Here is a 26,271-nt window from a genome sequence, read left to right as displayed (position 1 = left end):
TGACAGAAACAATGTTGGGAACTACTGAGTTAAAGTGTCTTATTGGGGAAAGACGACAAGTAAGAAACTAGAAAATCTAGATTCCAGCACCAGTTTACTACCCAAAGTTCTGTGAGTTAGGACCTGCACAAAAACCCACTGGACCTATTCCTCATTTCTGCTTTAGGGATAATATCCACCCTACCCTATTGCAGATCAAATGAGATCATGTCTTTTAAGTGTGTTCTAAAAATTCTAAGGGTCTATATGACACAAGGTACAGTATCTTCCCCTCCTTCCATATTTAAAGTAAATCTCATTGCATTTTCTATGCCAATAACCACTAAAAATATGAACCATTCCTATGAAGGTGGTCATTTTAAAACGGTCTCAAATGGAACCTTTTAGGGAAAAACCACAGCCTAGGTATTCCACAGCAGCAGTCTTTAGTTGGGTTACTTCTACTCCTTAATCTTCCAGAAGGCTACGCAGGCATGGGGTATTTTAAGAGAACTGTTTTCAGACCCTCCACTTCCTCATAAGCTCTTTCCTAAAACTGGTCTGCCTGGGGACAGCCTGTGGACACCAAAGGTCAAGTGCCCTCTCACAGCCACCCCTTTCCACAGATTTTGCACCCATCCCCAAACTCCACAAGAGGCAATGATGCCTGACTTTTAAATCATTTTGTAAGTCAGATGTTTCTAATTCTTCTTTCCAACAAGCTGGATAACTCAGTAAGTTGTTAACGGACACATTAAAAAATCAATTTTGACAAATCAATCACTTGGTTATTGGCATATAAATAAGAATTCAAAGAATTCCTATTTTAACAAAACTCTTTCTATTCCCATTTACTTATTTATGTGAACAGGTTTCTCAGCATGAAAACAAAAAAACAGTTACAGAGAAGTACGACAGAATGATCCATAAAAAGACTTTCAACTATAAAAATATTTTATACTGGAATACAATTTTGTAAGGAAATGGAATGGAAATACAAGATCAAGAAAAGTGGGGGGGGGGGCGGCACCTAGGTGGCTCAGTTGGTTAAGTGTGTGTTGATCTCGGCTTAGGTCATGACCTCATAGTTTGTGGAGTTGAGCCCCGCATCTGGCTGTATGCTGATGGCATGGAGCCTGCTTGGGATTCTCCCCCTCTCTCTCTGCCCCGTCCCCCGTCAAAATAAATAAATAAAATTTAAATAGTCCCTAAACACATCAGTCTATTAAAAAAAAAAAAAAAAGGGGGGGCGCCTGGGTGGCTCAGTCAGTTAAGCATCTGACTTAGGCTCAGGTCATGATCTCCCAGTTCATGAATTCGAGCTCTGTTTTGGGCTCTGTGCTGACAGCTCAGAGCCTAGAGCCTGCTTCAGATTCTGTGTCTCCTTCTCTCTTTGCCCCTCCCCTGCTTGTGCTCTCTCTCTCTCAAAAATAAATAAAAAACACTAAAAAAAATTTTTTTTAAAAGAAAAAGAACATCATAATAAGAATGATCTAAGAGTTATGACTATTGGGGCGCCTGGGTGGCTCAGTCAGTTAAGCGTTTGGCTCTTGACTTGAGCTTAGATCATGATCTCGTAAGTTCAAGACCCACATCGGGCTCTGCCCTGGCAGTGTGGGGCCTACTTGGGATTCTCTCTCAATCTTTCTGCCCCTACCCCATTTGCACGCCTCTCTCTAAAAAAAAAATTAATAAACTTAAAAAAAAAGTTATAACTATTAAAAAAGAAATGTCCTATATATTTTTAAAAGGATGATTTTGTGTATCACATTGCTATGACATTTAGATATATTTGCATACATTTATAAATGACATGACAGTTTTATTTAAAATGTCAATACTTGTAATTTGCTGGAAATTATACTTTGCAAGATCTAAATGTATGAAGAAAATATGTAGACAGTAACATAGAAAGATGCAAAAGATTTCAGTTTTTCAAGTCTTCAAAGCCACAGTTTCCAAACTGGGCTCGGAGGTACCCTGTGCCTCTGCAGTGAGCTCACAGAGGCACACATAGGGAATTTTTGAACTTTCTGAAGAAAATACAGCAACATCTGTTGGATACTGGATGGACTACTAACTCTAAACAGGTCATTATTTCAACATTAGATCACCCTACAATCCTTTGATACTGTATTATTACAAAGCTAGTTTTTCAATGGTGGCTACGACAAAAGCAAAAACCGTAAGAAAACCAGTGTATAACAGGAAATAAGGGTGTAAGTGTCTAATCTGATTCCAAGGCTTGAGAAGTTGTGCAGTGTTCAACAGATGCACATCCCATTTGTAAGTATAGTAAGTATAAAGATTGACATAAAAATATTTTCTCTTTTAATGCATTTTTGAAATAGCTACAATTTTTTTAATTAAAATTTTTTTTTTATTTTAGAGAGAGTGCACAAGTGGGGGAGAGAATCCCACAATCCCAGGATCATGACCTGAGCCAAAATCAAGCAAAAACCGACTGAGCCGCCCAGGCACTCCAAAATAGCTACAAAATTTTTAACATAAAAACTTTTTGAGTTGTTTAGACCATTAAATTACTCAATAAACTGAACTGTTACGCATTTCTTTTGCTCAGTTTTTTTGTTTTTTTGTTTTGTTTTTAAATAAACTCTACCCCAACGTGGGGCTCGAACATACAACCCCAGAATCAAGAGTCGCATGCTCGGGGCGCCTGGGTGGCGCAGTCGGTTAAGCGTCCGACTTCAGCCAGGTCACGATCTCGCGGTCAGTGAGTTCGAGCCCCGCGTCAGGCTCTGGGCTGATGGCTCGGAGCCTGGAGCCTGTTTCCGATTCTGTGTCTCCCTCTCTCTCTGCCCCTGCCCCGTTCATGCTCTGTCTCTCTCTGTCCCAAAAATAAACGTTGAAAAAAAAAATTAAAAAAAAAAAAAAAAGAGTCGCATGCTCTACTGACTGAACCAGCTGGGTGCCCCTTCAAGTATTTCTTTTGGTCTAGAGCAAAAAACAAAGTACTGAGACAACATAAGGTGCCATGAACTGAAAAAGGTTGAGAACCTCTGCTTTAAGAGTATGGGAGCAAAAAAAAAAAGTCTGATGACTTCAAGCCTAGGAACTCTCTTTTAGTTATACTTGGGATTGCCAGCAGGTGGTGCTACCAAGATTGAGTTTCCAAGATCTGAAATACTCCAGAGTAAGGGAGTGTTCCTGGACCAGACAAGATATTTTAACACAAAATGGGAACTTCAGATCACTTATTCCAATAGTTTTCAAACTTTTAGAAAAAGTGACAGAATCTCCGTTTAAACAAAATCTTAAAATAAAGGCAGCACCATTTCTTAAGTGGGCTAGGAGATTATGAAGCCCTACAAATGACACTTAAGCCCAGAAGAGGTAGGCAACCTGGAGAACTCCGCAGCTGTAGGGTATACCTTAAGAAAACCACTCATCTATATCAATCTCCACTTCACAGAGTAAACCAAGTCACATAAAGGTCTGATATCACAGGGGCAGTTAGTGGCAGAGTTGGTCTAGGATCTAAGTCTCTCAACAGAACTGAAAAGGTAGACCAAATCTTCATCCCACTGATTTTAAAGCCAGAAGGATTACCACTCACTGTGGGACCTTGCACAAATCACTTTATATTGGGGACTCCGGTTTCCTTATCTATAAAATGGCTTTTTTTTAGAGTATCCTTTTATTTTTATTTTTTTGAGAGAGAGAGTAAGCACATGAGTGGACAGAAGCACATGAAGGACAGAGGGAAAGACAGAATCCCAAGCAGGCTCCACACCCAGTGCAGAGTGCAACACGGAGTTCAATCCCATGATCCTGGGATCATAACCTGAGTCAACAAGAGTTAGAAGCTCAACTGACTGAGCCACCCGGGTGTCCTGGTTTCCTTAAAACAGAGAATATTTACAGTGAAACCTTGGATTGCAAGTAACTTGTTCTGTGAATGTTCTGCAAGATGAACAAACATTTCTAATAAATTTTAACTTGATAAATGAGCAATGTCTTACAAGTTGTATGTGACGCCAAATGTCACATGATCACAACTGAGCCAATGGTTCTTCCCTCTCTCTCTCTTTCTGCGGGACTGTGGGTGATCATCTCTATGCTTGAATGCTCAGTCTTAGGCCGCGGTGTTTGGCAGAAATCAGTGATTTTTCAGAACCTTGGAAGATGCCCACAACAGGCACTAGTGCATTTTTTGTCACTTCAAAGCACCTATGGACAGTCCTTTGCTTTTGTATGGACAGTCCACACAAGAGTAAACTTAGGAATGCTTTGCTTCGTTCTAGGTCAGGCTGCCTGCAGGTATACAGACCTTTCCCTCTGCTGCCTTATTGCCAGTTACATTAAATACAGTATATGATGAGAGTTTATTAATATTGCACTGGAGTCAACATCCGTGTGACCATATACTATGGCCGCCATGTAGGAAAAGATTCCACTGAGCCAACAGATAGCAGTGATTCTGTTAGTGAAAGTCGCCCTACACAATAATCCAACTCTCTCTTGTCTCCCTCACACCAGCCATGAAGGTTTTCAAAGATAAGTGCAGGTTAATTTATTTTTCTTTATATTTTTTTATTATAGTAATCATTTTTAGTAATAATTTTCATATGAATATTTTTGAGTTGTAGAACGAATCATCTGAGTTTCCATTATTTCTTATGCAGAAATTCACATTGATATTCAAGAGCTTTGGATTACAAGCATGTTTCCGGAATGAATTATACTCGCAAACCAAGGTTTTACTATATTTCGTGGGGTTGTTGTAAAGATTAAATGAGATAATAGAATGAGAAACTATTCAGTAAACTGTAAGAAGATATAGAATTATTGTATTCTTCTTGGGTCTGGATCAAAGGAACAAATGCTACAGTAGCAAGAAATAGTAGAGAAAGGATAAAGATTTGGGAGCAAATGGGTTTTTGAGTATTGTGACCTCTAATTAAATGAATTTCTGATTCACTGTCAAGTACTTTAGGCCAATAATTTGTCCCTTGGGGGAGGGAGTACAGATTTTTTTGGTGATCTTCCAAGTGACATTCTTTATTAACTTCATCATTTACCATTCTTGATATCCCTCACCTTGCAAAGCCAACCCCTCTGCTGGTCCCACTGGTATCTCGAAGGATTCGAGTAGAGATAACCTGGCCAAAGGGCTTCAGCATCCCCTCCAGTTCTTGTTCATCCATTGATAATGGAAGGTTTGATATGTATAAATTTGTGGGGTCCTGCTCCTGTTGCTATGGGGAAAAAAGTGAGAAAATGAAGCTCACATCTCTTATCCCTCTTCCACCCTAAGCCCTCATCACAATACGACATCTCAGAAAAGAGACAGTAGGAAGGGGCCCACATAAACAAAGTGTATCTTAACTATTCATAACACCTAGTCTCACTACCATGGATTGTATGTTGAGTCGAGGGAAAAAAAAAAAAAAGCAGATTCAATATTTCCAGTACTTTACACACCCATAATACAAGTCATCGGTGATGTTTTGGCTGTCTCTTTAAGAACTAGGCAGAGCAGCTACTCCTCCCTCCCCAGCACTGGATTCCCTTGGCCAGCACTGCTTCCCGGCTGGCCTGTTTTAAGCAATCCTCCTCCCTCCTCTTCCGGCCGCAGCAGAATCCTCTGAGTAGGAATGCCTGTTCAATCCTCTGAGTAGGAATGCCTGTTCACTCTCGACTGAGGGAGAGCAGGAAGAGGGAGAAGGGGAAAGGAAAGGCAATGTGCTGGGGGCTGTGCTAAGGGGCAGATGTTTAGCTCTCGGGGTCACCATGCAGCCCTCAGAGCTCTAATCTCCTAGGAACTCTGAAGTCTCCTAAACGCCATTGTCAGAGGGCTTTTCTCAGAAAAGAGGAAAGAGGTGGAAGAGCCCCCACCAGGGGGCAGAATGTGCAAAATGGCAATAACTTCCCACAGCTGTATTTTTAAGAACTTAAGCAGTCACTGCCCTAGAGAGTAGGGTCTGGTCACCAGCAACTTCAATCCCTCTTCTGCCTTTCCCCTCAGGGCTTTGTTTTTCTTTAACCATACAGGAAAGAGTGACGGTCAGGCCCACCTCATCAGCTCTACAGAGTATTCACAATGACTTCAGAAAGGCAAGGGGGCAATCCCGCCTCAAAACAGAAGGGAGAGAAAAGCCTCAGGTTTTCTAGTAGTCTGGATTAAAACAAAAGCTCCCCAGAGACATGACAAAGAGGGTCAGCTTCCTTCCTTGCTGTGGCTTCCCTCTCCCCAACCCCTAACAATTCCCCTACAGATACCCCACCCCCAGCACAAGCAAAGGGAACAGTGTTGGGAAGTGAAGAGCACTTCTTAACTTCTGAGTTGCACAACTGGCTTCTTCATAGAATGTTGCTGAACTACCACAAGCTGTCTGGTAGGGAAGTGGGGCCAGGGTGTAAATGGAGAAACAGCAGGAGGAAGGGAAGCTTCTTGACCCTCTTACCTGCTTATAATACTTGATGAGAGGAAGAGTCGACAGAGCTACCTACCACAGATTTTGAAGAACACCTTCCTCTGGCAGCCAAGGGATGCTCAATGGGACGCTGGCCCAGCCTTTCTTTGGTCAGATATAGTCAAAAACTACTGCACATGGCCCTTGCCCATCAAATTCATGGTCTTACACCCTCTGGAAGCCTTAGAACTGGACCTCTGGTGCTAGGAGGAGTAGACATGGGGTAGAACCCTTACCTTTGCCATCTGTGCCTGCACACCACTGGCTTTCAGTGCTGTGACAGCTTTCTGTGCTGCCGAAGGACTGTCAAAGTCCACAAAGCCATAGCCTGGAACAGGGAAATAGCATCACTGGGAGGTGGGGGTATAGGGGATGCAGGAGGCCCAGGCTTGTCAGAAGATAGAGGAAGAGTTATGATCCATGTAACAGAGTAGGAGGGAGAAAGAAATTAAGAGGTTTCAAGCGGTTATCCACGTGCTCTTCAAACCCCATGAGATTTAGTCTATTTTACAGCTATGCATGCCAAGGGCGATGGGGTCCTTGTGATGTTCTTGCCTTTTTCCCTCCCCCTTAAGAAATAGGAGGTTTCAGAAACTAGGCTCTTCTAATAATCCACAGCCCCCACCCCTAACGAACTCTTTCCTGTTTTCTAGCCACATCCCAGGAATGCCAGGCATGTAGGGAATATAGCCTCTCCGTTGCAGACAGCCAGCCACCTGTGAGAAGCCCCACCCCACCCAATAGATAGTCCTTCACCTCCTTCTATTCCTCCATCCACACCCAGCACTGCTCGAAACCTCAACAAATTCATCCTTACAAAATATTACCCACCAAGTCATTGCACCACTACCACTACTGCAAGGCATTTACAATGCTTTACTAAATAGAAACAATCTTACCTCCCATATCCACCATCCAATCTGGGGAAACAAGAAGTCCAAAACAGGCTGAGGGACTCTGTGCACGCTTCTAGCCTTGGGTCCCCAAAATAGCATTTTCAGCTCTAGCTATCTGGTCACCAAACAATCTAAATATCTATTAGTCTTTTAAGCCTGAAAACCTTAGAGATGCCTCCCCAGCACTGAGTACTAGGAGCTTTGAGCAGTAAAGATAAGAGACAAGGGATGGCTTCACTCATAGGTGCTCTCCATCACCAAAGATAGCTGTTCTCTCACCTTTGCATTTGTTTGTACTCTTGTCCAGTATGGCCTTAGTGGAGACAATCTTGCCATATCTAAGGGAAAAGAAAATGCAAAGTGATAATGTGGGGGCAGGGATTTAGAACAGGACAGAGATCAAGACATCTGGATGAATCCATGCCCTTTCTTCAAAACTGTTCCTACTCAAACCTTAATAAAAACAAGAAGAAATAAATTTAAAATGTCAAGCTCATCATATAAACCTATTCTCCAAAGATGCCTACAAGAAATAACATAACTGCAGTCCCTACAATACCAACATGTTTCTCTCTTCTTCCCCAATTAAGACTTAGATACTATGTGGGAAGAGACTATTATCTTCTTGGGAAAAGAAGCCTGGTGATATCCACATAGTGTGTGTAGGGGCAGAGCTCTGGCTGGAATTCCTTGGGGACTAAATATAATCCTTAATAATCAATTACCTTCTTCTGGACAAACACCATTCCTATGAAAAACCTATAGACATTTCTCTTCTCTGCATCCCATTACCCACCTCTGATTGAAGGTTAACCTGAGCCAAACTTTTTCTTTTTACATAATTTTTTTCTTCTATATAATTTTTTCTATATAACTTTATATTTTTTTCTTCCATATAATTTCTTTTTTTTTTAATTTTTTTTTCAACGTTTATTTATTTTTGGGACAGAGAGAGACAGAGCATGAACAGGGGAGGGGCAGAGAGAGAGGGAGACACAGAATCAGAAACAGGCTCCAGGCTCCGAGCCGTCAGCCCAGAGCCTGACGCGGGGCTCGAACTCACGGACCGCGAGATCGTGACCTGGCTGAAGTCGGACACTTAACCGACTGCGCCACCCAGGCGCCCCTCTTCTATATAATTTCTATATATAATTTTCTTCTATATATTTTTTAATTTACATCCAAGTTAGTTAGCATATAGTGCAATAATGATTTCAGGAGGAGAATCCAGTGATTCATCACCTACACATAACATCCAGTGCTCATTCCTTAATGCCCCTTGCCCAATTAGACCATCCCCCACCCAAAACCCCTCCAGCAACAGTTTGTTCTCTATATTTAAGAGTCTCTTATGTGTTGTCCCCCTCCCTGTTTTATTATTTTTGCTTCCCTTCCCTTATGTTCATCTGTCCTGTACCTCAAATTCCACACAGGAGTGAAGTCATATGATATCTGTCTTTCTCTAATTTCCATTAGCATAATACACTCTAGTTCCATCCACATTGTTGCAAATGGCAAGATTTCATTCTTTTTGATTGCCGAGTATTACTCCATCACATATATATGTATATATACATATATATGTATATATTTACACACACACACGCATGTACGTATATATATACGTATATGTATATGTGTGTGTGTGTATATATATACATATATATATATATATATGTGTATATACACACACACACACACACACACACACACACTACATCTTTATCCATGCATCAGTTGATGGACATTTAGGCTCTTTCCATAATTCGGCTATCATTGACAGCACTGCTATAAACATTGGGGTGCATGTGCCCCTTCGAAACAGCACACCAGTATCCTTTGGATAAATATCCTTTGGGTTGTAGGGTAATTCTATTTTTAATTTTTTGAGGAACCTCCATACTACTTTCCAGAGTGGCTGCATCAGTTTGCATTCCTACCAGCAGAGCAAAACGGTTCCTTTTTCTCCACATCCTTGCCAACATTGGTGGTTGTCTGAGTTGTTCATTTTAGCCATTCTGACAGGTGTGAGATGGTATCTCATTATGGTTTTGATTTGTATTTCCCTGATAAAGAGTGATGTTGAGCATTTTTTTATGTGTCTGTTAGCCATCTGGAATAGGGGAATAATTCCAGTAGCCTTCTTTGGAATAGTGTCTATTCATGTCTTTTGCCCATTTCTTCACTGGATTGTTTTTTGGGTGTTGAGTTTGAGAAGTTCTTTATAGATTTTGGATACTAACCCTTTATCTGATATGTCATTTGCAAATATCCTCTCCTAGTCCGTTGGTTGCCTTTTAGTTTGGTTGACTGTTTCCTTCACTGTGCAGAAGCTTTTTATTATGATGAGGTCCCAGTAGCTCATTTTTGCTTTTGTTTCCCTTGCTTCTGGAGACATGTAAAGTAAGAAGTTGCTATGGCCAAGATCAAAGAGGTTGTTGCCTGTTTCATCCTCTAGGATTCTGATGGCTTCCCGTTTTACATTTAGGTCTTTCATCCATTTTGAGTTTATTTTTGTATATAGCGTAAGAAAGTGGTCCAGGTGCAGTCTTCTGCATGTTGTTGTCCGGTTTTCCCAACACCATTTGCTGAAGAGACTGTCTTTATTCCATTGGATATTCTTTCCTGCTTTGTCAAAGATTAGTTGGGTATACATTTGTGGGTCCATTTCTGGGTTCTCTATGCTGTTCCATTGATCTAAGTGTTTTTGTGCCAGTACCATACTATCTGGATGATTACAGCTTTGTAATACATCTTGATGTCTAGAATTGTGATGCCTCCAGCTTTGGTTTTCTTTTTCAGGATTGCTTTGGCTATTCAGGGTCTTTTCTGGTTCCATACAAATTTTAGGACTGTTTGCTCTAGCTCTGTGAAGAATGCTGGTGTTATTTTGACAGAGGTTGCAATGAATATGTAGATTGCTTTGGGTAGTATCAACGTTTTAACAATATTTGTTCTTCCAATCCATGAGCACGGAATGTTTTTCCATTTCTTTGTATCTTCTTCAATTTCTTTCATAAATTTTCTATAGTTTTCAGTGTATAGATTTTTCACCTCTTTGGTTAGATTTATTCCTAGGTATTTTACGGGTTTTGGTGCAACAGTAAATGGGATCGCTTCCTTGATTTCTCTTTCTGCTGCTTCATTATTGGTATATAGAAATGTAGGGGCGCCTGGGTGGCTCAGTCGGTTAAGCGTCCGACTTCGGCTCAGGTCACGATCTCACGGTCTGTGAGTTCGAGCCCTGCGCCAGGCTCTGTGCTGACAGCTCAGAGCCTGGAGCCTGTTTCGGATTCTGTGTCTCCCTCTCTCTCTGACCCTCCCCCATTCATGCCCTGTCTCTGTCTCAAAAATAAATAAATGTTAAGAAAAAACTAAAAAAAAAATGTAACAGATTTCTGTACATTGATTTTATACCTGCAACTTTGCTGAATTCATGGATCAGTTCTGGCAGTTTTTTTGTGGAATCTTTTGGGTTTTCCACATAGACTATCATGTCATCTGCGAAGAATGAAAGTTTGCTTCCGCCTTGCCAATTTGGATGCCTTCTTTTTCTCTGTGTTGTCTGACTGCTGAAGCTAGGACTTCTAACACTATGTTGAACAACAGTGGTGAGAGGGAACATCCCTGTCGTGTTCCTGACCTTAGGGGGGAAGCTCTCAGTTTTTCCCCATTGAGGATGATATTGGTGGTGGATCTTTTGTATATACGGCTTTTATGATCTTGAGGTATGATCCTTCTATCCCTACTTTCTTGAGGGTTTTTATCAAGAAAAGATGCTGTATTTTGTCAAAAGCTTTCTCTGCATCTACTGAGAGGATCATGTGGTTCTTATTCTTTTATTAATGTGATGTGTCACACTGATTGATTTGCAGATATTGAACCAGCCCTGCATCCCAGGGACAAATCCCACTGGATTGTGGTAAATAATTCTTTTAATGTATTGTCGGATCCAGTTGGCTAGTATAAACTGCTCGTTTCAAACCCTAGTTCTGACACTCTATAGCTGTATGTCATTTCGGACAAGTCATTTAACCCCTATGGGCCTCAGTCCCATCATCTGTAAAGCAGAGATAGGATTGTTGGGAATACGAAATGAGTTCATGGATATAAAGCACTAATGTCTACCATATGGTAAATGCTTGAAAGTTCTTTACTATTATCATCGTTACTACAGTCAAGAAACTTCAACTTTATGGGGCGCCTGGGTGGCGCAGTCGGTTAAGCGTCCGACTTCAGCCAGGTCACGATCTCGCGGTCCGTGAGTTCGAGCCCCGCGTCGGGCTCTGGGCTGATGGCTCGGAGCCTGGAGCCTGTTTCCAATTCTGTGTCTCCCTCTCTCTCTGCCCCTCCCCTGTTCATGCTCTGTCTCTCTCTGTCCCAAAAATAAATAAACGTTGAAAAAAAAAAATTAAAAAAAAAAAAAAGAAACTTCAACTTTAGTGTAAATGGTTCTCTGCCCTGCTTTACTTTATTCTAAGCCTTCTATTTCTCACTGTCAAGATTTGAGCATGTTAGGGAGGTGAGTGGGTACAAAACCAGGTGCAACAGCAGTGTTAAGAAATTACCCAAAACTTGACGGTAAGGTAAAGTGAAGATCGTGTATCCTTTCAATGTCATTCTGAAACACTGTCTAAAAGGCCTACTTGAAATATATTTAATTATCTAAGGGGATGTTTCTTTTTTTGACTTACTGTTTACTACTGCTTAGGGTCCAGGCCTTGTGAAGACACATATTAACGTATAGATTTTGTCCAGTAAATGCAAATAATTTCTATCCAGTAGAAAAGAGATCCCAAAAATTCCTGTTTTATATTGTCCTATAGGATATGAACCAGTTTTGTATATAACCCAGCCATCTTTTTTTTTTAACATTTATTTATTTTTGAGAGAGAGAGAGAGAGAGAGAGAGAGAGAAAGAGTGTGTGTGTGTGTGTGTGTGTGTGTGTGTGTGTGTATGTGTAAACCGAGAAGGGGCAGAGACAGAGACACAGAATCCGAAGCAGGCTCCAGGCTCTGAGCTGTCAGCACAGAGCCCGACAAGGGGCTCAAACCCACGAACCATGAGATCATGACCTGAGCCAAAGTCCGGCACTTAACTGACTGAGCCATGCAGGTGCCCCCAATCTTTTGTTTTTTTGTTTTTTTAAGTAGGCTTCATACCAAGCATGAGCCCAATGCAGGGCTTGAACTCACAACCCTGAGATCAAGACCTGAACTGAGATAAAGAGTTGAATGCTTAACCAACTGAGCCACCCAGGCACCCCTATAACCTAGGAATCTTATTCCAACATTATTTCTTCAGTATCTATAAATACTCAGTCCCTCAAATGTCTTTGAATCCATTTTACCATTCTGCTGGTTCCCTTATTAATGAATGAAATAAATCTTGGGCATGTGTTTACCTATATTTGTATGAGAATCATGTTTTTCAACTTTTTGAAAATTATACTTTGGCAGCAGTCATGTGGAGTCCCCCAAACTCAGCAGTGGAGTATCCCAGGTCAGGATCATATTAGAAGTGTTCCACTAGAAAGACGTCTCTACATCCCACCCTAGGAGGGTGAAAATATTGAAGATACAGAACAGAAATCACTAATAGAATCAGAAGTATAGGATTTACCTGAAAACAGCTGGCAGGGACTGAATTTGAGACCAATACCCCAAACAAGTGTTTTGTTTTTCACTTCCCCTCTCATCCCTAAAGAACATATGATGACTGATATATTTGTTTTGTTCCTGGGCAGGCTCTCACTGACTTTTTTGGTGGGGCTTCTGTCATCCAATGGATTAGACAGAAAAAGCCAAGTAATGCCTTGGAGGCTGGGAAAAGAACACATCAAAATGGGGGTGGGGATGAATATGATGATCCTAGCCCTTCAGGACTACATATTTGGATTCTTTCCCAAACTTAGGCAAGGGAAGAGATGCAGGAGACTGGCCAGAGGGCATACAGGTTGCTATCCCTACCAAGGCCCCAAGGTGGAGCTGGCTGTGGGTCTGAGCAGGTTGAGACCTAGAGCTCAGAGTCTGCACTGCAGTTGGCAACAGACTGTTTGGGTTTGCTTCCTCCTAGGAAGAAGAAGCCCCTCCAAGAGAACAAGGATTCCAGTCCTACACTCCATGCCTTTTCTTCCTGCCCACCAGGGTTTAGGATCCAGGAATATTCACTTCCCCTACAACCCAGAGAGAGATAACTAGGAAGAAAACAGGAAGTCCTTCTATGCATGGGAAACACCCTTCCTAAAAAGGTTTAACTCCCAGCTTGCAGCATCCAGCAGGGCTCCAGCCACCTGTCCCTCTCAGCCTCCTTTTTGTCATAACTCATCTAGCACCTATTCTTTCCCTGCCTCATTTCTACGTCTCTATAGTCTCCTATTGAGCTCCTCGGTTCCAACCTATATGATGACCCTGACTATTCTCATCCCTTCTTCAGACACGGCCAAAGATAAGGCAACTGTTGTCAAGGGCAAAGTGAAAGTCTAAAAGTATTGTGAAGTAGAAGTGAGTTTTGTCTGTCTTGTGAAGTGATAAGATTTTTGTAGCATATTATGTTTCGTGCAAGAAACCCAGCATGCAGAAATCAAGGAACTAGACTGGTATGATAGCCTTTTCCTTAACAAACCAACATTTCTGCCAATTCCCATTCCCCTCAAAAATTACTAGTCCTAGACTAAGTTCCCTCACTCTCATTTAAAATACCTTTCGGGGCTCCTGAGTGGCTCAGTCGGTTAAACGCTGGACTTTGGCTCAGGTCATGATCTCACGGATCGTGGGTTCGACCCCGCATCAGACTCTGTGCTGACAGCTCAGAGCCTGGAGCCTGCTTCAGATTCTGTCTCCCTCTCTCTCTCTCTGCCCCTTCTCACCTCACACACTCTCTCTCTCTCTCTCAAAAAAATAAACGTTAAAAAAAATTTTTTTTAATAAAATACCTTTTAACCAAGGTAATCTGAGGTAAACAAAACAAAACAAAAAAAAGTTTCATACATACATCTAGCCTTTAGAGACTGAATCTATGCAACCTGGTACCAGCAAAAATCCCTATGATTTGCATGGACCAAACCTCAGAAGAGTAAAGGATTTATAAAGCATCTCTGATGCCTCTCACACCTATATTTTGGGGGCAGAATGTTCTGCCTTTCCAGGATTTGGAACAGCTGGAACTTTACACATACTGTTGTGGGATTTTGAATTAGTTTAACCACTTCAGAAAATTATTTAGTAGTATCTACAAAAGCTGAACAAATGTATATCCTATGACTCAGCAATTTTACTCCTAGCTATAAACCCAACACATACGTACATCAAAACACATGTACAAGTTCATGGCAGCACTATTCATATAGATAATAGTCACAAACTGGAAACAACTCAAATGTCCAGCAACAGTAGAATGGGCAAATAAACTATGGTGTATTCCTATGATGGAATTCTATAAAGCAATAAGAATAAACAAAGTTTTGTTATAATTCATATGAATGAATTTCACAAATAACACTAAACAAAAGAAGCCAGACATAAAAGGGCATGTATGCTGTATCATTGTTTATATGAAGTTCAAACAAACCACACCAATCAATCATTTAGAATACAGACAGTAGAGGGGCGCTTGGGTGACTCAGTCGGTTAAGTGTCTGACTCGGCTCAGGTCATGATCTCACGGGTTCGTGGGATTGAGCTCCACATTGGGCTCTGTGTTGACAGCATGGAGCCTGCCTGGGATTCTCTCTCTCCCTCTCTCTACCCCTCCCCCACTTCCCCGTTCTCTCTCTCTCTCTCTCAAAATAAATAAGTTAAAAAAAAAAACAGTAGATCTTTGTTTGGAGGTGGGGGGATAGAAACTGACAAGTGGGCTTCCAAAGAGTGGGTAATGTTCTTTTCCTTTTCATTTTTTTTTCTAAGTACACTCCATACCCCACGTGGGGCTTGAACTCATGACCCCAAGATCATGAGTCAGATGCTTTACTGACTGAGTCACCCAGGCACCCCAGTAATGTTCTTCTTCTTGATCTGGTTACAAGGGACTGTTACGAGGATACGTTTACCTTATGAAAAGTCACTGCTGTATACACACTTATGATTTGTGTACTTTATGTGTGTTATATGTCGATAAAAGTTTTTTTTTGTAATGGTAATTACACAGTCTAAGGAGTCTAAGGTTCCTATTTCTATTTCTTTCTACCATTCCCTACCCAAAATCAATTTTCCTCTTCCCTACCCCCAGACTTCTTCCTATAACCATTCCCCCAAATGTATCATTTGAAACACGTATTTTTCTGCCAAATGGAATTCGCATCTTTGGACTCTTGCAAATTTTTCTAGCATTCTTAACTGGGCTAATTCCATGGCAGTTATCTCTACCTCATGACTCAAATCCACTCTGAAGAACCCCAAAGGTCTTTAGGGGGGGTATATGCAGAGTGTCAACCTCTTTCTCCACCGTCTCCTTTATCCACTAATTTGAGAGCTCCTCTAGTTCACTGGGATTACTTCTATCAGCAGAAACTCTCCTAAATGTACAATTCAATTGGTTACTTCCACTTTCTTCTATCCCTACTGCACTGCCAACTCTCACTGTCTTCTAATCAGTATCTTTAGAGATACTGAGCATTTCTATTTAAGGTGTAAGGATGGGAATCTTTCCACAAAGACCATCAGTTCTGAGTACACAGTCACCTATTAGGCTTCAAAGGCCAGCCCTATGCTGGCTTTCCTCAGAGAAACGCAAGAAGGTTTCATGTATTAATAACAGGTAGAATTTAAGAGGGGCTGCTAAGAAATCTTGTGACAAATAATACTGCATTTCAGGACAAGAGTATTTGGCAAGAAGTCAGTATCGCCAAACCTGTACTGTCCCTCGAAGCCTACCCACATGTCTGCCAACTTACGACTGGCACAATTTGACAAGGTCTTGGTCAGTAGTGCCTGGTTGCAATCCCCGGATATAGAGGTTGGTTTTGCTCAGCTGGTCATTTCCATTGTTCCCACTGTTGCTGTTAGGGGTACTGCTGCTTGGACTAGGTGGTGCCATTTGCTGAGACAGTGACACATATGGCTGCAGAGAGACATGAGCAACAGAAGATCAGAAGATTATACATTTAAATACTGGAGAGTGAGGAAGATCCTGGCTCCTTGCAAAGAATGATTCCAAACTTTAATAGCAATTAACTCAATAGAGAATTAAAAAACAAAAACAAAACAGAAACTAAAGAAATTCCTCTCTGCCATTCTGCCATAGAATAAGAAAATACATAACTGTCTTACCTATGTTTCAGGAATAATGAGAGGCCAAAATAAGCTTGTTAAAGGTTTTAAAAAAAGGTACTTTGGGAGCGCCTGGGTGGCTCAGTCAGTTAAGCATCGGACTTCAGCCCAGGTCATGATCTAGTGATTTGTGAGTTCAAGCCCCACATCGGGCTCTGTGCTGACGGCTCAGAGCCTGGATCCTGCTTCGGATTCTGTGTCTCATTCTCTCTTTGCCCCTCCCCCACTTGTGCTCTGTCTCTGTCTCTCAAAAATAAATAAATGTAAAAAAAAAAAAAAAAGGTACTTTGTTATAGTGGAATGTTTTTATCATACCGATACTGAAGAACACAATGTATGCCTCTTAAGTAACTTATGTAATGAGACAGGGCTAATGAAATCTAGATTCCACTTAAAAATGATAAAGAGAAGGGGTGCCTGGGTGGCTCAGTCGGTTAAGCAGCCGGCTTCAGCTCACGTCATGATCTCACAGTCTGTGAATTCGAGCCCCGCGTCAGGCTCTGTGCTGACAGCTCAGAGCCTGTAGCCTGCTTCCGACACTGTGTCTTCCTCTCTCTCTTCCCTGCTTGCTGTTTCTCTCTCAAAAATAATAAATATTTTAAAAAATGATGAAGAGGAAATAATAAAAATTTATCAAATCATGGAAGTATAAGTAAGTTTAACATAGATTATTCAAAAAACTGTAGAATATGTGAACTGCAAAATACCTGGAACTTGAACATTACTATAAACTTAGACAAATAAAATGAAATACTAATGCCCACGTAAAAATACTAATTACCAGTAAAAACTGAAATTTGTTACCTTAGTAATAAGAATTTAGTCCTAAGTTACTTACAAATGTTTTAAAGTTTAAGTGAATGAACAACAGCTACATTATGGTCAAGGAAACCCAAGATTTGGGATGAAGCATCCCAAATCTTTCACTACTGATACCAGGACAAGCAACCAGACTGGGCTACAGTATTTTTTTTTGGTACTTCTATTAGAGGAAAATACCAGGTTGGCTGGAGCATGGATCCATTCCTTCATGAATATTTTTTTTTTCAACGTTTATTTATTTTTGGGACAGAGAGAGACAGAGCATGAACAGGGGAGGGGCAGAGAGAGAGGGAGACACAGAATCGGAAACAGGCTCCAGGCTCTGAGCCATCAGCCCAGAGCCTGACGCGGGGCTCGAACTCACGGACCGCGAGATCGTGACCTGGCTGAAGTCGGATGCTTAACCGACTGCGCCACCCAGGCGCCCCACTTCATGAATATTTTAACTCTTTATGTTCTAATCAGGCTTTTAGTGTTTACATTTATATTTGGTTCATAATACTCTAAATTTGCATAGGTACCTATAATATCATGCATTTTACTACCTCACACTCATATTCCAGTTCTCCCTAGGCTCAAAGCACTTCACAGTATAAATCTACTTGGAATTACTTCCCTCTCAAATGCTAGTTTCATCTCCAGGTTTTTCACCCCGTTCTCTTTTTGGTGGTGGTGTTGAGGAAGTAGAGCAATAACAGAAGAAAAAGAGAAACATGAATATCAAAGAGTGAAAATCTTCACCCCAAAGAATCTTTAATATGAAATGTGCCTCTTACATTTATGCCCCTGACCTTTAGCAAACCTCAAAATTAAAATCTTTGCTTGAGCTAAAATATGTTGAAGCAGGTATTTTCCTATCTTTATCACTGTACACAATAAAAAGGTGTACCTGCTTGCTTGCACACACACAGTTTATCCCTGCAGCAAAGAAGAAGAGACCCAATATCACATTCTGGGATGGACGAGACTCATGACCTACTACCAACACAACATTTATATTTCCTATCCCTGTCCCCCTCTCTTTGCCAGCGCTTACACTAAGATCTCCCATACAGAACAATCCATGTGACAGTGGTAATGATGATCATCCATATGATGATGGTGACAGTCACATTATACAGTCAATAAGTGCAGGAGGGTGCACGAGGCATGGTGTATTTTTTAGCAACTTTCAGACAAGACAAAAATAGGGCAAAAAAACCCCTAAAGGTCATACATTCAGCTCTAAAAATTGCTGTACTTTTTTGCCAGCACCTGGGTGGCTCAGTCGGATGAACATCTGACTTCAGCCCAGGTCATGATCTCGCAGTTTGTGAGTTCGAGCCCTGTGTTGGGCTCTGTGCTGACAGCTCAGAGTCTGGAGCCTGCTTCAGATTTTGTGTCTCCCTCTCTCTCTGCCCCTCCCCCATTTGCTCTCTCTCTCTCAAAAATAAACAAACATTAGGGGCGCCTGGGTGGCGCAGTCGGTTAAGCGTCCGACTTCAGCCAGGTCACGATCTCGCGGTCCGTGAGTTCGAGCCCCGCATCAGGCTCTGGGCTGATGGCTCAGAGCCTAGAGCCTGTTTCCGATTCTGTGTCTCCCTCTCTCTCTGCCCCTCCCCCGTTCATGCTCTGTCTCTCTCTGTCCCAAAAATAAATAAACGTTGAAAAAAAAAATTAAAAAAAAAATAAACATTAAAAAAAAAACTGAATGACATTGAAATCTCCACTGAATTACTAGATCTGCAATAATAATCAAATACTAGTGGGTCTAGGCCCCCTCTATTATCATTACTATCATAATCGCACCACCCGATTTAAAGTACAGTCAAGGGACACCTGGGTGGCACAGTACGTTAAGCCTCCGACTTCGGCTCAGGTCATGATCTCACAGTTTGCGAGTTCGAGCCCTGTGTCGGGCTCTGTGCTGACAGCTTGGAGCCTGAAGCCTGCTTCAGATTGTCTTCCTCTCTCTCTGCCCCTCCCCTGCTCATACTCTGTCTCTCTCAAAAATAAACATTAAAAAAAATTAAGTACAGTTAAGAAAACTGTGACCTATATTCTAATCATGGCTGTTCCAGAGTTCAGAGCAAGATCACTACTGGAGATCATTCAATAATATAGGTCTTTCCTCATCTCTAAGGAATTACTATTGTTTATCCTTAGGCTGAGAAAGCCAAAGGATATTCTATGCCTGGGGTGATGATGATGATGATAATGATGACACCAACAAAACAGAAAAAGCAACTCTAGTGTCATAAGACCATGTGCCAAGCACTGGCACAGGAGACCATTTGCCTGAGTTTATCTATCCCCTGTCCCAATATGAGAGAATATATCTAACAGAAAGTATCAAGGATGCCAGTACTGTCCAGAAAAGAACACAAGGGTTACTAAGTAAAGAAATAAACTTAAATTATTGATTTGCTACATAGCTATAAACCTTGGTTTTAATACTAAGGTCTTAGCTATAATTTAAAAATATGGCTTAGTCAATAATAAACTTGCTGTAGGCCAGAAAAATTCCTAGGAAAAAAGATATGGCTAAGAAAAAAAAAAAAAAAAAAAAAAACAAAAACCAAAAACCAGAAAACGAAAAATGAAAAAAAAAAAAACAAACCACGACTTTTGTCTCTTGATATTTTTATGCAGCTTCTGAAATTGCCACATAGGTTTGGCTCCAAAGAGAAATGGTATATATATTTATTTATTCATTTTGAAAGGTAACACAATCCAAGAGAAGGAAAAAAAACCAAACAAACAAACAGCTGAGAAAGCCCCTAAGAATAGCTTATCTGGCTTCCCAAAACAAAATGATTTGGAGAGACATAATAACTAATGTAAACTAAAAATCCATGTTTACCTATGTAAGAGAGAAAAAGGTAGTATTTAGAAAGGTCCAGAGAACTGAGATATTCTTATCAGTAAGGGAAGGACAGGGCAGTTTTATCTCTCTTGACTCCTACTGAAATAGTTCTCTGAGGTCACTGGTCATCTGTCAGGCCTAAACTACAAAGTGAAGCGCAAGATATTTCTTTCCTTAATCCTGCTGAACTATGGAAGATTTCATAACTCAAAGCAGACCATAAATCTTAAAGCTAATTTGCTTTTTATAGTTATGTCCTAAAACATGTCATTTTCATGTGAGGATAAAACTCAGGGATATTAGAGAAGCTAAAATGGCTGACTTGTTAGTATACCAGGTTCTCTTCAGGAAGGGATATAAATCTACTATAGTATCTATCAATTAACTTCATCCTTTTGAATGACATGTAATTTTGTTTTGCTCCCAGAAGAAAAAGAAAGATAGGTAAGTTTTTACTTATAACCTTGGTTTTTTGTATTCATGTAGGTGAAACTCCTGAAGTCATTTGGATTAGTGGCCATGTAGAACATGATTCAGAACTGTACTATGCCCTATAATTCCAATGTTAATGTGAATTCTTTAAACAAGGTCCTCCTTGGGGCGCCTGGGTGGCGCAGTTGGTTAAGCGTCCGACTTCAGCCAGGTCACGATCTCGCGGTCCGGGAGTTCGAGCCCCGCATCAGGCTCTGGGCTGATGGCTCAGAGCCTGGAGCCTGTTTCCGATTCTGTGTCTCCCTCTCTCTCTGCCCCTCCCCCGTTCATGCTGTGTCTCTCTCTGTCCCAAAAATAAATAAACGTTGAAAAAAAAAAATTTAAACAAGGTCCCTCACATTTGGCCTAGAATCTTAGATACATGAGATTATTTTTTTTTTTAATTTTTTTTTCAACATTTATTTATTTTTGGGACAGAGAGAGACAGAGCATGAACGGGGGAGGGGCAGAGAGAGAGGGAGACACAGAATCGGAAACAGGCTCCAGGCTCTGAGCCATCAGCCCAGAGCCCGACGCGGGGCTCGAACTCACGGACCGCGAGATTGTGACCTGGCTGAAGTCGGACGCTTAACCGACTGCGCCACCCAGGCGCCCCTCATGAGATTATTAAATATGCCTTCAGAGGGATTGCCTGGGTGGCTCCATTGGTTGAGCGACCAATTCTTGATCTCGGCTCAGGTCATGATCCCAGGGTTGCAGGATCAAGCCCCCTTGGTGGGCTCTGCACTGAGTGTGCAGCCTGCTTGAGATTCTCTCCCTCTGCCACTCCCCCGCTGGTATGCCCATGAACGCTCACACGCTCTCTCAAAAAATAAATTTAAAAAAATTATTTCTCTCCTTTTCCCCCACTCACTCTCTCTAAAAAACAAAACAGAACAAAAAAAAAGCCTTCAGAAATAAAGGATGCTAGCATATTATGTATCAAAGAAATACATATAGTTACCCAGTAAAAGAGTACCAGTATCAGTCTTCTTAAGAAGGAGATTTAATTCTGGAAGTGAATAGGAAAGATTATGGGTTTACCGCAGAGAAACGGTATCACATATCTCAATTGCATTATCAAAGCTGGTTCGGAGAGGTGGGAGACCAGAGATGATGAGAGTATTTAGACAATATTAGACATGAAGGAAGGTGAGGAAAAAGCCTAATTAAATGATTGGTAAGGTGGTATTTAAAAGGATGTGCAGAGAACGCTGTGATATATCCCATTAAGAATATCTAAGGATAGGGGCGCCTGGGTGGCTCAGTCAGTTAAGCGGCCAACTTCGGCTCAGGTCATGATTTTGCGGTCCGTGAGTTTGAGCCCCGCATCGGGCTCTGTGCTGACAGCTCAGAGCCTGGACCCTGTTTCAGATTCTGTGTCTCCCTCTCTCTGACCCTCCCCTGTTCATGCTCTGTCTCTTTCTGTCTCAAAAATAAATAAACGTTAAAAAAAAAAAATAAAAAAAGAAAAGAATATCTAGGGATAAATACCTGGGGAAGGGCTGTTAGGATGGGGAAACAGAAATGTATAACTCCTTCAACTTCAAACTCCCCTCTTCCTGTAGCATGAATTTTATGTTTCCGGTCTTGCTGAGTTATAGGAAACTGGGAGACAAGACAGCGTTCTTCCTTTGGCTCTCTTTCAAGAGATCACTGGGGCGCCTGGGTGGCGCAGTCGGTTAAGCGTCCGACTTCAGCCAGGTCACGATCTGGCGGTCCGTGAGTTCGAGCCCCGCGTCAGGCTCTGGGCTGATGGCTCAGAGCCTGGAGCCTGCTTCCGATTCTGTATCTCCCTCTCTCTCTGCGCCTCCCCCGTTCATGCTCTGTCTCTCTCTGTCCCAAAAATAAATAAACGCTGAAAAAAAAAAAATTTTTAAAAAAAAAGAGATCATAATGATAGAGATGATACGATGCCTACTTACCAATCACGAAGTTTTGTTGTTTTTTTTTAAGTAGGCTCCATGCCCAACATGGGGCTTGAACTCATGACCTGAGATCAAGAGCAGCCTGCTGTACCAACTGAGCCAGCCAGCTATCCCCCAATCACTAAGTTTTCATCAGATCTTTAAGAGAATGATCCAGTCAGATAAGATACTTGTTAATTAAATTATAATGTAAGTAAAACACTGTCTTTATTCTTTTTTTTTTTTTTTTTTAAATTTTTTTTTTTTCAACGTTTATTTATTTTTGGGACAGAGAGAGACAGAGCATGAACGGGGGAGGGGCAGAGAGAGAGGGAGACACAGAATCGGAAGCAGGCTCCAGGCTCTGAGCCATCAGCCCAGAGTCTGACGCGGGGCTCGAACTCACGGACCGCGAGATTGTGACCTGGCTGAAGTCGGACGCCTAACCGACTGCGCCACCCAGGCGCCCCGAACACTGTCTTTATTCTGAAAATTAGATTCTGATCAAGCGTTCATTTTGCATTTCAAAAAATTTGAAAATCCTATATCCATTCATTTGCCATCAAGGTTATCCCCATCCTGGGCCCTTAACATTATTATCATCAAAGCAGGAGAAAACCTCATCCCAGCTAGCTAAGTTCCTAGCACACAGTATACAGGCATGGACATTAACTAAAAGGAGTAAAACAAACTTAGGGGATTTGCTAATTGTGTTACCTTTTTTTTGTTTTTTAATGTTTACTTATTTATTTTTGAGACAGAGAGCGAGCACAAGCAGGGGAGGGGCAGGGAGAGAGAGGGAGACACAGAACACAAAGCAGGCTCCAGGCTCTGAGCTGTCAGCACAGAGCCCCATGTGGGGCTCAAACTCACGAACCATGAGAGATCATGACCTAAGCCAAAGTCAGTTGCTTAACCGACTGAGCCACCCAGGTGCCTCTAATTGTGTATCATTTTAATAAACCCCTAAAGAATCTCAAAGATATACAATCCACTAGCCTGACATCAAAATTCCTACTGCAACTTGAATACGGATAAGACATGTCCCTGGAGCCAATGATCTCTAGGACATATGATATATCTAAACATTTTTTTAAGTTTATCTATTTTGAGACAGAGCAAGTGTGAGTGGGGGAGAGGCAGAGAGAGAGAATCCCAAGCAGGCTCTGCACTGCCAGGGTGGTGCCTGATGCAGGGCTCGAACCCACGAACCGTGAGATTGTGACATAAGCCAAAATCAAGTCAGATGCTTAACTGACTGAGTGCCCTTATATCTGAACATTTTTGTCTAAAATACATTATTTCCTTGATTCTATCATAGTATCTCCTAATAAAAGAAAGTTGACTTTCCCTGAGAAATAACAGACCTCCTGATAATCATTCATGAGACCCTTTGCACTATTTGAGTCAGTCAATAAATATCTGAATACCAACTATGTGCAAGCCCTACGTGATGCAGTGGGGACTCACAAATGCGTAAGAGTAGGAGTGAAATATTTCATAATAAATTTAAACACACACCCACAAGGAGCCATTAAGGAATTCACAAACCAGAGCTTACAATCTAGATAACTAGCAGAATGACATACGTGTGCTAACGGGGATCCAAGCAAAATTGTACAAGAGTATGAAAGAAAAAACAGTTAAATCCTGAGGAAAAAGTTTCTCAAAAAAGATGGTTGTATCTTTACTTTTTAATGTTTATTTAGCTTTGAAAAAGACATTACATGCATGAACTGGGGAGGGACAGAGAGAGAGGGAGACAGAGAATCCCAAGCAGGCTCCAAGCGGTCAGCACAGAGCCTGTTGCAGGGCTTCAACCCACGAACCATGAGATCATGACCTCAGCCAAAACCAAGACCCAGATGCTCAACAAACTGAGCCACCTGGGCACCCCCCCAAAAAGACAGCTGTATCTTGAAGGATGTATAGGATATTACATTCTTAATAAGGAGCTTTATGGCAGTGCAAATCATTATCATAATGAGATACCACTTTGTATCTACTAGGATGGCTAGAATATAAGGATTATGACTTTAATCAAAAGTTCTAAGTTTGATGTTATAATAAAAAATAACAAGTGTTGGTGAGAATGTAAAGAATTTGGAACCCTTCTACACTGATGGGAACATAAAATGATACAGCTGCTTTGAAAAACAGTTTGACAATTCCTAAAACAGTTAAGCACAGAGTTATCATATGACCCAGCAATTTCACTCCTAGGTATGTACCCAAGAGAATTAAAAACATTATGTCCACACAAAACCTGTACACAAATTTCATAGCATTTTTTATAGTAGCCCAAAGTGGTAACAACAAAAATGTCTATCAACTGATGAATGGATAAATAAAATGTAGTATATCCATACATGAAACTATTATTCAGCTATAAGAAAGAATGAAGTACAGATATATGGATGAACCTTGAAAACATGCAAACTGAAGAGTCAGTCACAAAGAACCCCATATTGTATTATTCCATTCATATGAAATGTCTAGAACTGGCAAATCTACTCTAGATTAGCAGATTCGAGATTACCTATGACTGTGAGAGGTGAGTAATGAGAGAATGGCAGCAGGGGGTGGGGGTAGGAGGGGCTGGGGGTTAAGTTAGTGGGGTTCCTTTTGGGGGGTAATGAAAATGTCCTAAAATTGATTATGGTAATGGATGCAAACTCTGTGAAAACACTAAAAGCCACTGAACTGTACACTTTAAATGGGTGATTTGTATGGTATGTGAATTATATATCAACAAAGCTGTTGTAAAAATTTGATGGGGATGGGTGGAAAGAGGAGCACATTCCAACCACTAAAAACATCTTGAGATGTCAGGCAACCACAGGTAGCGTGGACTAGCACAGAATTCAGCCTAGGCTGGCATCACCACACTTCATTTCCAGATAAAAAAGTCATGATATTAATGTATTTATTGCAATTCAAGTGGAAATATAGATTAACCATTAAAACATATCAGAACAAGAAAGGGATATTTGCGGGGCGCCTGGCTGGCAGAAGAGCATGTGATTCCTGACCTTGGGGTCATGAGTTTGAGCCCCATGTTTGGTGTATAGATTAAAAAAAAAAAAAAAAAAAAAAAAAAAAAAACTTTGGGGCACTTGGGTGGCTCAACTGGTTGAGCATCCAACTCTTGATTTTGGCTCAGGTCACGATCCTAAGGTCGTGGAACTGAGCCCCAAGTTGAGCTCTGTGCTGAGCATGGAGCCTGCTTAAGATTCTCTTCTTCTTCCTCTGACCCTCCTACACTTGTGCTCTAAATTAATTAATTAAGCTTTATGGGGAAAAAAAGGGGATATTATCTTACAGTCCCCCTTTCCTAAAAACAAACACTAACAATATTAAAACTAAAACAAAAAAGGCATCTCTGGAAAATGCAGAGCCTGCGCCAGAGAATACATACCTCATATCTGTCTACCATAGTTGGTTGATTGATTGATTTTAAGGATTTTTTTTTTTAAACTTTTATTTATTTTTGAGAGAGACAGAGTGCAAGTGGGGGAGAGGCAGAGAGAGGAGGAGATACAGGATCCGAGGCAGGCTCCAGGCTCTGAGCTGTCAGCACAGAGCCCGACGCGGGGCTTGAACTCATGAATCTTGAGATCACGACCTCGGCCGAAATCAGACACTTA

General features: G+C 41.3%; 1 protein-coding gene across 5 annotated transcripts in view; it reads right to left on the bottom strand.

The window, feature by feature from the left end:
• The window catches only part of RBMS2 (RNA binding motif single stranded interacting protein 2), a 73,238-nt gene that overhangs the window by 16,602 nt on the left and 30,365 nt on the right, over positions 1-26,271 (bottom strand). For all 5 annotated transcript variants that reach the window (XR_003970408.2, XM_030322937.1, XM_030322939.1 and 2 more), the window contains 4 exons: positions 16,204-16,370; positions 7,592-7,650; positions 6,653-6,744; positions 5,041-5,198 (listed from right to left, as the gene is read on the bottom strand). Coding sequence is in view for 4 of the 5 variants with exons in the window: in XM_030322936.2 (XP_030178796.1) it covers positions 5,041-5,198; positions 6,653-6,744; positions 7,592-7,650; positions 16,204-16,370 (476 nt within the window). In the remaining variant the exon portion in view is untranslated. The remainder of the gene's footprint in view (positions 1-5,040; positions 5,199-6,652; positions 6,745-7,591; positions 7,651-16,203; positions 16,371-26,271) is intronic.

This window comes from Lynx canadensis, chromosome B4 (assembly GCF_007474595.2).
Source record: "Lynx canadensis isolate LIC74 chromosome B4, mLynCan4.pri.v2, whole genome shotgun sequence".
NCBI lineage: Eukaryota > Metazoa > Chordata > Mammalia > Carnivora > Felidae > Lynx > Lynx canadensis.
This window is presented reverse-complemented; position numbering and strand designations above follow the sequence as displayed.